The sequence below is a fragment of the Acipenser ruthenus genome, unplaced genomic scaffold (assembly GCF_902713425.1).
Source record: "Acipenser ruthenus unplaced genomic scaffold, fAciRut3.2 maternal haplotype, whole genome shotgun sequence".
NCBI classification, from domain to species: domain Eukaryota; kingdom Metazoa; phylum Chordata; class Actinopteri; order Acipenseriformes; family Acipenseridae; genus Acipenser; species Acipenser ruthenus.
In genome coordinates this window covers 7,501-18,550 of record NW_026707497.1, presented here as the reverse complement: position 1 = coordinate 18,550, position 11,050 = coordinate 7,501, and the positions used below count along the sequence as shown (strand labels likewise).

The window sequence follows — 11,050 nt, the reverse complement described above, 5'->3', positions numbered from 1 at the left end:
AACGAGAACCGATACAAAAAAAGTCTTCTAATCTTATATAGGTCATTTTTACACCCTGTATAAAGCAATAGAAAAAAAACAGATATTTTAAATCACAAATATATTTATTATGAATTCAAAAAACGCCTTTTTTTTCTTTATCTATTTTGTTAATATATATTTCAATCACGAAGTGAGTTCAGTATTACAGGGATAATAAATGCATCTGTTAATATCTCTTGAACTTGCAGTAGTGTTGCTTTAGTCTAATATAATATCAAAATATATCGGGAGATATAACGTTAATAATATTTAAAAACTCGTGTGGCAACATTGTTTTAAACATGAGAACATATTATTAAATATTAATAATAAAAAATACACAACACTAATTGATACGTGACTCTGCGAGGATCTTTAATTTGAAAGCTTTTAATTAACACACCGCCATCTTCCTCTCCCTCCTCCTCCTCCTCCTCCTCTCTGCGTCACTCTCGGGTATTTTCGCGCCATCACAACCATACCTCACAATGGAGGGCGGTGCCTGACTCCGGCTCCACCAATCACGACTCCCGCAGAATCCACATGGTCAAAAAAAACCCGCCAAATCCACACCGAGGTGGGCGGTACCACAAACAGAGCCAGGTAGCCAATGAGGGAACGCCCACGTGGGCGGGGTTACCCAATAGAAGCGAGCTTTTGGGGACGGAACGCCCCTTTTTTTTGCCGGGAAAGTGTGACGCGGCGTAGTGGGCGTGGTTTCTTCGTGTCAGACCCGGCGGAGAGCGGAGCGGCTTGGTTCACGTTGGATTAAAATCATTTTCAAAGTTTTATTTTTTTTAGTAATAATAGTAAATCTAATACTAAGATGTCCGGTTTTGACGACGCCGGTATTTTTTACAGCGACAGCTTCGGAGGGGAGCAGCAGGCGGACGATGGATCGGTCAAGAAAACTCACGTTAAGAAGAGATTTCGCGAGTTTCTGCGTCAGTACCGGGTCGGGACCGACCGGACCGGCTTCACCTTCAAATACAGGTTCGGAGTCTCATCCTGCTTGTAATCCCGGGAGACTGGCAGGGCAGCGCACACAGGGTTACAATGCAACATATTTAAACACGGTGTCGTTTACAGCCAGTGCAAATCATCTTCATCATCATCATCTTCATCATCATCATCAATAATAATAATAATAATAATATTATTATTATTATTATTATTATTATTATTATTATTATTATTATTATTATTAATAATAATAATAACGCTACTAGAATACAGTATGAACTGGGATGCAGCGAGTTAGGATCACAGGGAGTTAGATCTGCAACGGCGTAGTCGTGCATTGAGTTGTTATTATTATTATTATTATTATTATTATTATTATTATTGTTCGTTTTGTATTGCTGTGCTGGGACCCGGTTGCGCGGGAAGGCGGTTCAGCGTCACGCTGTTAATTTATACGCGGCGTCAATAATAATAATCGCACGTTCTCTCTTGTGTGACGTTGCGTGGTCTTGCGTGGTGAAGTTCGCGGGACTCGGTTGACGCGTCACTGCGTTCTAGAGCGGTGCCCCCGAGGCTCGTTCTATCCTGTATTGTATTGTAATGTGATGTATTGTAATGTGATGGTTATCATGTCTGCTGGGATAGTTCTGGATGGAGATGCAGGATGCTGTGTTGTCATGGTTACCCTCTCTCCTGCAGCACTCTGGGATAGCTCTGGATGGAGGTGCAGGATGCTGTGTTGTGTTGATGTTGTCATGGTTACCCTCTCTCCTGTAGCACTCTGGGATAGCTCTGGATGGAGGTGCAGGATGCTGTGTTGTGTTGATGTTGTCATGGTTACCCTCTCTCCTGTAGCACTCTGGGATAGCTCTGGATGGAGATGCAGGATGCTGTGTTGTGTTGATGTTGTCATGGTTACCCTCTCTCCTGCTCTGGATGGAGATGCAGGATGCTGTGTTGTGTTGATGTTGTCATGGTTACCCTCTCTCCTGTAGCACTCTGGGATAGGTCTGGATGGAGATGCAGGATGCTGTGTTGTGTTGATGTTGTCATGGTGCACGCTGGGATAGTTCTGGATGCTGTGTTGTGTTGATGTTGTCATGGTTACCCTCTCTCTCTCTCTCTCCTGTAGAGACCTGCTGAAGAGACGCTGCACTCTGGGGGAGTTCTGGATGGAGGTGGAGATGGAGGAGCTGTCCAGCTTCGATGAGGACCTGGCAGACTGTCTCTATAAACAACCATCGGAGCACCTGCCCCTGGTACTGAGAGAGAGAGAGACCAGAGATAATACACACACACACACACACACATACACACACACACACACACACACACACACACACACACACTGAGACACACACACACACACACACACACACACACACACACACACTGAGACACACACACACACACACACACACACACACACACTGTCTCTATAAACAACCATCCGAGCACCTGCCCCTGGTACTGAGAGAGAGAGAGACCAGAGATAATATACACACACACACACACACATACACACACACACACACACATACACACACACACACACACACACACACACACACACACACACACACACACACACTGAGACACACACTGTCTATAAACAACCATCCGAGCACCTGCCCCTGGTACTGAGAGAGAGAGAGACCAGAGATAATACACACACACACACACACACACACACACACACTGTCTATAAACAACCATCGGAGCACCTGCCCCTGGTACTGAGAGAGAGAGAGAGAGAGACCAGAGATAATACACACACACTGACACACACACACACACACACACACACACACACACACACACACACACACACACACACACACACTGAGACACACACACACACACACACACACACTGTCTATAAACAACCGTCTGAGCACCTGCCTCTGGTATTTATTTCTTAGCAGACGCCCTTATCCAGGGCGACTTACAATTGTTACAAGATATCACATTATTTTTACATACAATTCCCCATTTATACAGTTGGGTTTTTACTGGAGCAATCTAGGTAAAGTACCTTGCTCAAGGGTACAGCAGCAGTGTCCCCCACCTGGGATTGAACCCACGACCCTCCGGTCAAGAGTCCAGAGCCCTGACCACTACTCAACACTGCTACGAGAGAGAGAGATAATACACACACACACACACTGAGAGCCTGACTCTCTCTTCCTGTTTCCTGTAGCTGGAGGAAGCTGCCAGGGAAGTAGCTGATGAGGTCACCAAGCCCCGCCCTGCCGGAGAGGAAGCCATACAGGACATCCAGGTCATGCTGAGGTCAGAGGGCAACCCGGCCAACATGCGCAGCCTGAAGGTGAGGTCATCATCATCATTATCATCATCATCATCATCATCCTAATATTAATAACACTAGACTTCATTGAGGGGAGCTCTGAACCCCAGGACTGGGTGCAGCAGCAGCAGCAGCAGCAGGGCTAGTGTGAGTTTGTAACCCTGCTCAAACTCCTGGCTCCTGATCATTTCAATATTAATAATACTAGACTTCATTGAGGGGAGCTCTGAACCCCAGGACTGGGTGCAGCAGCAGCAGGGCTAGTGTGAGTTTGTAACCCTGCTCAAACTCCTGGCTCCTGATCATTTCAATATTAATAATACTAGACTTCATTGAGGGGAGCTCTGAACCCCAGGACTGGGTGCAGCAGCAGCAGCAGCAGCAGGGCTAGTGTGAGTTTGTAACCCTGCTCAAACTCCTGGCTCCTGATCATTTCAATATTAATAATACTAGACTTCATTGAGGGGAGCTCTGAACCCCAGGACTGGGTGCAGCAGCAGCAGCAGCAGCAGCAGGGCTAGTGTGAGTTTGTAACCCTGCTCAAACTCCTGGCTCCTGATCATTTCAATATTAATAACACTAGACTTCATTGAGGGGAGCTCTGAACCCCAGGACGGGGGAGTCAGTTTGTGACCCCGCTCTCCTCTCCTCTCTCTCTCTGCAGTCGGATCAGATGTCCCGGCTGGTTCAGATCCCTGGGATGGTGGTCTCGGCCGCGGCGGTCCGTTCGAAGGCGGTCCGCGTGTCTCTGCAGTGCCGGGGGTGTCGAGGCGTGATCGCGAACATCGCGGTGAGACCGGGGCTCGAGGGGTACGCCCTGCCACGCAAGTGCAACACGTGAGTGAGGGGCACACGCACACGCTGTCCGCACGCTCTCACATCGCTCTCAATTCAATTCAAAGTGCTTTATTGGCATGGCTTATTTTCCACAGTGTTGCCAAAGCAATTGCATACATATCATGAACAGATGTGTATATTTCGCTCCTTTGTTAAAACTACAGCTCCCAGCATCCCTCACCGTGGCAGCGGGAGCAGAGGCATGCTGGGAGCTGTAGTCTTTTGTACAATGTAATTCTAATCCAGTCTAGTCTATGAATCGCAGGCATCATCGTTAGAACTACAGCTCCCAGCATCCCTCGCCATGGCCGCGGGGGCAGAGGCATGCTGGGAGCTGTAGTCTTTTGTACAATGTAATTCTAATCTAGTCTATGAATCACAGGCATCATCGTTAGAACTACAGCTCCCAGCATCCCTTGCCATGGCCGCGGGAGCAGAGGCATGCTGGGAGCTGTAGTCTTTTGTACAACGTAATTCTAATCCAGTCTAGTGATCTCAAACTGCAGTTCCAATGTCATTCAATCCAGTCTCGTGATCTTCGATCGATATATTATTGTATGTACAAACAAGTAACCATGGTGACAAAATAATAATAAATAAAACAGAAGGTAAATAATAATACAGAAATTGAAATAAATATTGAAATAATAATATTGAAACTATGACATTGTTAAATTGTGCCGTGTCACAGCACCCCCCCTCAGGTTGTGGCAGGTGGCTTCGTATTTGGCAGCCAGTGGAGCTGCGTGTCCCCCCCCCCCCCCCCGAGGAGGACAGCACGTTTCTCCGAGTCGGCCGTTTCGTCTGAACACAGGATATTTTTGTTGTGTTTTGTTGAAGAGCGCCTCTCTGATATATTGTTGAAGAGTGCCTCTCTGATATATTGTTGAAGAGTGCCTCTCTAATATATTGTTGTTGTATATTATTGAAGAGTGCCTCTCTGATCTATTATTGAAGAGTGCCTCTCTGATATATTATTGAAGAGTGCCTCTCTGATATATTGTTGTTGTGTTTTGTTGAAGAGCGCCTCTCTGATCTATTATTGAAGAGTGCCTCTCTGATCTATTATTGAAGAGTGCCTCTCTGATATATTATTGTTGTGTTTTGTTGAAGAGCGCCTCTCTGATATATTATTGAAGAGTGCCTCTCTGATATATTATTGAAGAGTGCCTCTCTGATATATTATTGTTGTGTTTTGTTGAAGAGCGCCTCTCTGATATATTATTGAAGAGTGCCTCTCTGATATATTATTGAAGAGTGCCTCTCTGATATATTATTGAAGAGTGCCTCTCTGATATATTATTGAAGAGTGCCTCTCTGATCTATTATTGAAGAGTGCCTCTCTGATATATTGTTGTTGTATTTTGTTGAAGAGCGCCTCTCTGATATATTATTGAAGAGTGCCTCTCTGATCTATTATTGAAGAGTGCCTCTCTGATATATTATTGAAGAGTGCCTCTCTGATATATTATTGAAGAGTGCCTCTCTGATATATTATTGAAGAGTGCCTCTCTGATATATTATTGAAGAGTGCCTCTCTGATCTATTATTGAAGAGTGCCTCTCTGATATATTATTGAAGAGTGCCTCTCTGATCTATTATTGAAGAGTGCCTCTCTGATCTATTATTGAAGAGTGCCTCTCTGATCTATTATTGAAGAGTGCCTCTCTGATCTATTATTGAAGAGTGCCTCTCTGATATATTATTGAAGAGTGCCTCTCTGATATATTATTGAAGAGTGCCTCTCTGATATATTATTGAAGAGTGCCTCTCTGATATATTATTGAAGAGTGCCTCTCTGATATATTGTTGAAGAGTGCCTCTCTGATATATTATTGTTGTGTTTTGTTGAAGAGTGCCTCTCTGATCTATTATTGAAGAGTGCCTCTCTGATATATTATTGAAGAGTGCCTCTCTGATATATTATTGAAGAGTGCCTCTCTGATCTATTATTGAAGAGTGCCTCTCTGATATATTATTGTTGTGTTTTGTTGAAGAGCGCCTCTCTGATAGGATGTGGATTTCTCTCTGTGTTGCAGGGAGCAGGCGGGTCGTGTGAAGTGTCCCGTCGATCCCTACTTCCTGATCCCTGATAAGTGCTCCTGCGTGGATTTCCAGACCCTGAAGCTGCAGGAGTCCCCGGAGTCCGTCCCGCACGGGGAAATGCCCCGACACGTCCAGCTGTACTGTGACAGGTGAGCACGGGGACGCAGGGTCGGAGGGGACGGGGACAGGTGAGCGCGGAGACGCAGGGTCGGAGGGGACAGGGACAGGTGACCGTGGAGACGCAGGGTCGGAGGGGACAGGTGAGCGTGGAGACGTAGGGTCGGAGGGGACGGGGACAGGTGAGCGCGGAGACGCAGGGTCGGAGGGGACAGGTGAGCGCGGAGACGCAGGGTCGGAGGGGACGGGGACAGGTGAGCGCGGAGACGCAGGGTCGGAGGGGACAGGTGAGCGCGGAGACGCAGGGTCGGAGGGGACGGGGACAGGTGAGCGCGGGGACGCAGGGTCGGAGGGGACGGGGACAGGTGACCGTGGAGACGCACGGTCGGAGGGGACGGGGACAGGTGACCGTGGAGACGCAGGGTCGGAGGGGACGGGGACGGCAGCTCCTTGTTTGCTGGAGTCACAGCGAGAGTTCGAGTCGCCGCAGGGCTGTCGTTCTGCAGGGATCGCCGTTTTACAAAACGCTGTTTCTGTTTTGATTTACAGTCTCTCTTTCTTCATCCTGTCTTCTCTCCCCTCCCCTCTCCCCCCTTTCTCCTCCTCTCTTCCTCTCCCCCCTCTCCTTCTCTCTCTCTCCTCTCCCCCTCCTCTCTCCTCCTGCCTCTCCTCTCTTCCTCCCTCTCCCCTCCCCTCCTCTCTCTCCTCTCCTCCCCTCCTCTCTCCTCTCCTCCCCTCCTCTCTCCTCTCCCCCTCTCTCCTCTCCCCCTCCTCTCTCTCTCTCTCTCTCTCTCTCCCTCTCCCCTCTCCTCTCCCCCTCCTCTCTCTCTCCCCTCCTCCTCCCCTCTCCCCTCCTCTCTCTCATCTTCCTCTCCTCCCCTTCCCTCTCCTCCCCTTCCCTCTCCTCCCCTCCTCTCTCTTCTCCTCTCTCCCCTCCCCTCTCCTCTCCCCCCTCCTCTCTCTCCTCTTCCTCCCCTCCCCTCCCTCTCCTCTCTCCTCTCTCTCTCTCTCCCTCTCCCCTCCTCTCTCCCCCTCCCCTCTCCTCCCCTCCCCTCCCCTCCTCCCCTCTCTCAGGTACCTGTGTGATCGGGTGGTTCCTGGTAACAGAGTCACTATCATGGGGATCTACTCCATTAAGAAGTCTGGGAACCCGAGCCGCAGTAAGGGGCGGGACCGCGTGGGAGTCGGGATCCGGAGTTCCTACATCCGGGTCGTGGGGATCCAGGTCGACACGGAGGGAGTAGGTGAGGGGGACCCCCAAATCAGACAGGGGTACAGCTCTGATACTGCCTTGAAACGAGACTGGATTGAATTGCATTGGAACTGCAGTTTGAGATCACTAGACTGGATTAGAATTACATTGTACAAAAGACTACAGCTCCCAGCATGCCTCTGCCCCCGCGACCATGGTGAGGGATGCTGGGAGCTGTAGTTCTTTAACTGCCTGTGATTGATAGACTAGACTGGATTATAATTACATTGTACAAAGGACTACAGCTCCCAGCATGCCTCTGCCCCCGCGGCCATGGTGAGGGATGCTGGGAGCTGTAGTTCTTTAACTGCCTGTGATTGATAGACTAGACTGGATTAGAATTACATTGCTGGGATGGGATTAAGACTCCCGTTGCACAGCAGCGTGACCCGTTCCTTGGTTTGTCTCCGAAACAGGACGCAGCGTCGTGGGGGCGGTCTCTCCGCAGGAAGAGGAGGAGATTCGCAGGCTGGCGGCCACGCCCAACGTCTTCGAGTCCATCGCCAAGAGCATAGCGCCCTCTATCTACGGGAGCGTGGATGTGAAGAAAGCCATCGCCTGCCTGCTGTTCGGAGGCTCCCGCAAGAGGTACAGCCCGCTGACACTGCTGGGGCGGGTCAGTCCCTGGACCCCGCTGACACTGCTGGGGCGGGTCAGTCCCTGGACCCCGCTGACACTGCTGGGGCGGGTCAGTCCCTGGACCCTGTTGACAGTGCTATGGCGGGTCGATCAGTCCCTGGACCCTGTTGACAGTGCTATGGCGGGTCGCTCAGTCCCTGGACCTCGTTGACAGTGCTATGGCGGGAGCCATTTTGTTTTGTAGAGTTTGACAGTTTTTTCCCTCTCTCTCTCGCTCTCTCTCCTCTCGCTCTCTTCCCATCTCTCTCTCTCCCCCTCCCCTCTCTCTCTCCCCCCTCTCTCTCCCCCTCTCCTCTCTCGCTATCTCTCGCTCTCTCTCCTCTCTCGCTCTCTTCCCATCTCTCTCTCCCTCTCTCTCCTCCTCTCTCTCTCCTCCTCTCTCTCTCTCTCTCTCTCCCCCCCTCCTCTCTCCCCTCTCTCTCTCTCTCTCTCCAGGCTGCCTGATGGTTTGACTCGGAGGGGGGATGTCAATCTGCTGATGCTGGGAGATCCCGGCACAGCCAAGTCCCAGCTGCTGAAATTCGTGGAGCGCTGCGCCCCCATCGCGGTACGAAGCTGTCTCTGTCTGTCTGTCTGTCTGTCTGTCTGTCTGTCTGTCTGTCTCTCTATAGAGGTGCTGTGCTGGTGGGGTGGGTGTGTCTCTCTGTCTCTCTCCCCCTCTCTCTCTCAATTCAATTCAATTCAAATTGGCTTTATTGGCATGACAATAAAAAATAATTGTGTTGCCAAAGCACATACATGGCATAACCAACTCAAATATACAGACAAAGAATCTCTCTCTCCCTCTCCTCTCCCTCTCTCTCTCTCTCACTCTCTCCTCTCCCCCTCTCTCTCACCCTCTCCTCTCCCTCTCTCTCTCTCACCCTCTCCTCTCCTCTCCCCCTCTCTCTCACTCTCCCCTCTCACTCTCTCCTCTCCTCTCCTCTCCTCTCCCCCTCTCTCTCACTCTCTCCTCTCCTCTCTCCTCTCTCCTCTCACTCTCTCCTCTCCTCTCCTCTCCCCCTCTCTCTCACTCTCTCCTCTCCTCTCTCTCCTCTCCTCTCCTCTCTCAGGTCTACACCTCTGGGAAGGGCAGCAGTGCGGCCGGACTCACAGCCTCGGTAATGAGGGACCCCGTTACCAGGAACTTCGTCATGGAGGGCGGGGCCATGGTGCTGGCCGACGGGGGCGTGGTCTGCATCGACGAGTTCGACAAGGTGAACCTAGAACCCCGACGCCAGCCTAGAACTGTACCTAGAACCACACTGATCAGCATTGGAGCTAAACACAGAACCTCTCTCTCTCTCTTTCCCCCTCTCCTTCCTTTCTCTCTTTCTCTCTCAGATGCGAGAGGATGATCGCGTCGCTATCCATGAAGCGATGGAGCAACAGACCATCTCTATCGCCAAGGTAACGGGAGAGACACACGCACACACAGATACAGAGACACGCACACACACAGCTGTCTGCTCTCTCTCTGTGTGTTTGAGCTTGTATTGTCCAGGTTGGCATCACCACCACTCTGAACTCTCTCTGCTCAGTCCTGTGTGTGTGTGTGTGTGTGTGTGTGTGCGTGTGTGTGTGTGTGTGTGATATTTGATCTTGTATTTCTCTCTCTTCCTCTCTCTCTCCAGGCTGGCATCACCACCACTCTGAACTCTCTCTGCTCAGTCCTGTGTGTGTGTGTGTGTGTGTGTGTGTGTGTGTGTGTGTGATATTTGATCTTGTATTTCTCTCTCTTCCTCTCTCTCTCCAGGCTGGCATCACCACCACTCTGAACTCTCTCTGCTCAGTCCTGTGTGTGTGTGTGTGTGTGTGTGTGTGTGATATTTGATCTTGTGTTTCTCTCTCTTCCTCTCTCTCTCCAGGCTGGCATCACCACCACTCTGAACTCTCGCTGCTCAGTCCTGTGTGTGTGTCTGTGTGTGTGTGTGTGATATTTGATCTTGTGTTTCTCTCTCTTCCTCTCTCTCCAAGCTGGCATCACCACCACTCTGAACTCTCTCTGCTCAGTCCTGTGTGTGTGTGTGTGTGTGTGTGTGTGTGTGTGTGTGATATTTGATCTTGTGTTTCTCTCTCTTCCTCTCTCTCTCTCCAGGCTGGCATCACCACCACTCTGAACTCTCGCTGCTCAGTCCTGTGTGTGTGTCTGTGTGTGTCTGTGTGTGTGTGTGTGTGTGTGTGTGTGTGTGTGTGTGTGCGTGTGTGTGTGATATTTGATCTTGTGTTTCTCTCTCTTCCTCTCTCTCCAGGCTGGCATCACCACCACTCTGAACTCTCTCTGCTCAGTCCTGTGTGTGTGTGTGTGTGTGTGATATTTGATCTTGTGTTTCTCTCTCTCTCTTCCTCTCTCTCTCTCCAGGCTGGCATCACCACCACTCTGAACTCTCGCTGCTCAGTCCTGTGTGTGTGTGTGTGTGTGTGTGTGTGTGTGTGCGTGTGTGTGTGATATTTGATCTTGTGTTTCTCTCTCTTCCTCTCTCTCTCCAGGCTGGCATCACCACCACTCTGAACTCTCGCTGCTCAGTCCTGTGTGTGTGTGTGTGTGTGATATTTGATCTTGTGTTTCTCTCTCTCTCTTCCTCTCTCTCTCTCCAGGCTGGCATCACCACCACTCTGAACTCTCGCTGCTCAGTCCTGGCTGCTGCTAACTCTGTGTTCGGTCGCTGGGACGATACGAAGGGAGAGGAGAACATCGACTTCATGCCCACCATCCTCTCCAGATTCGACATGATCTTCATCATCAAGGACGAGCACGACGAGCACAAGGACATGGTGAGGGGAACCAGTGCAACCAGTATAGGGAACCAGTGAGACAGGAGGAGTCCTTTCTCTATGCTGTTTGCTATAAACTTTTCTGTATGAATTTCGGTGTTGTTTTCTGTATA

General features: G+C 50.0%; 1 protein-coding gene across 1 annotated transcript in view; it reads left to right on the top strand.

Moving 5' to 3' along the window:
• Nucleotides 1-807: 807 nt before the first annotated feature.
• Nucleotides 808-11,050, top strand: part of LOC131727468 (DNA replication licensing factor mcm5) — a gene marked incomplete at its 3' end in the record, with an annotated part of 17,665 nt that continues 7,422 nt past the window's right edge. Inside the window, 11 exon segments of the mRNA XM_059018860.1 lie at nt 808-1,014; nt 2,117-2,243; nt 3,185-3,313; nt 3,957-4,129; nt 6,169-6,324; nt 7,367-7,536; nt 7,961-8,132; nt 8,619-8,730; nt 9,236-9,379; nt 9,507-9,572; nt 10,761-10,937. Coding sequence (XP_058874843.1) covers nt 848-1,014; nt 2,117-2,243; nt 3,185-3,313; nt 3,957-4,129; nt 6,169-6,324; nt 7,367-7,536; nt 7,961-8,132; nt 8,619-8,730; nt 9,236-9,379; nt 9,507-9,572; nt 10,761-10,937 — 1,593 coding nt within the window. The 5' untranslated portion in view covers nt 808-847.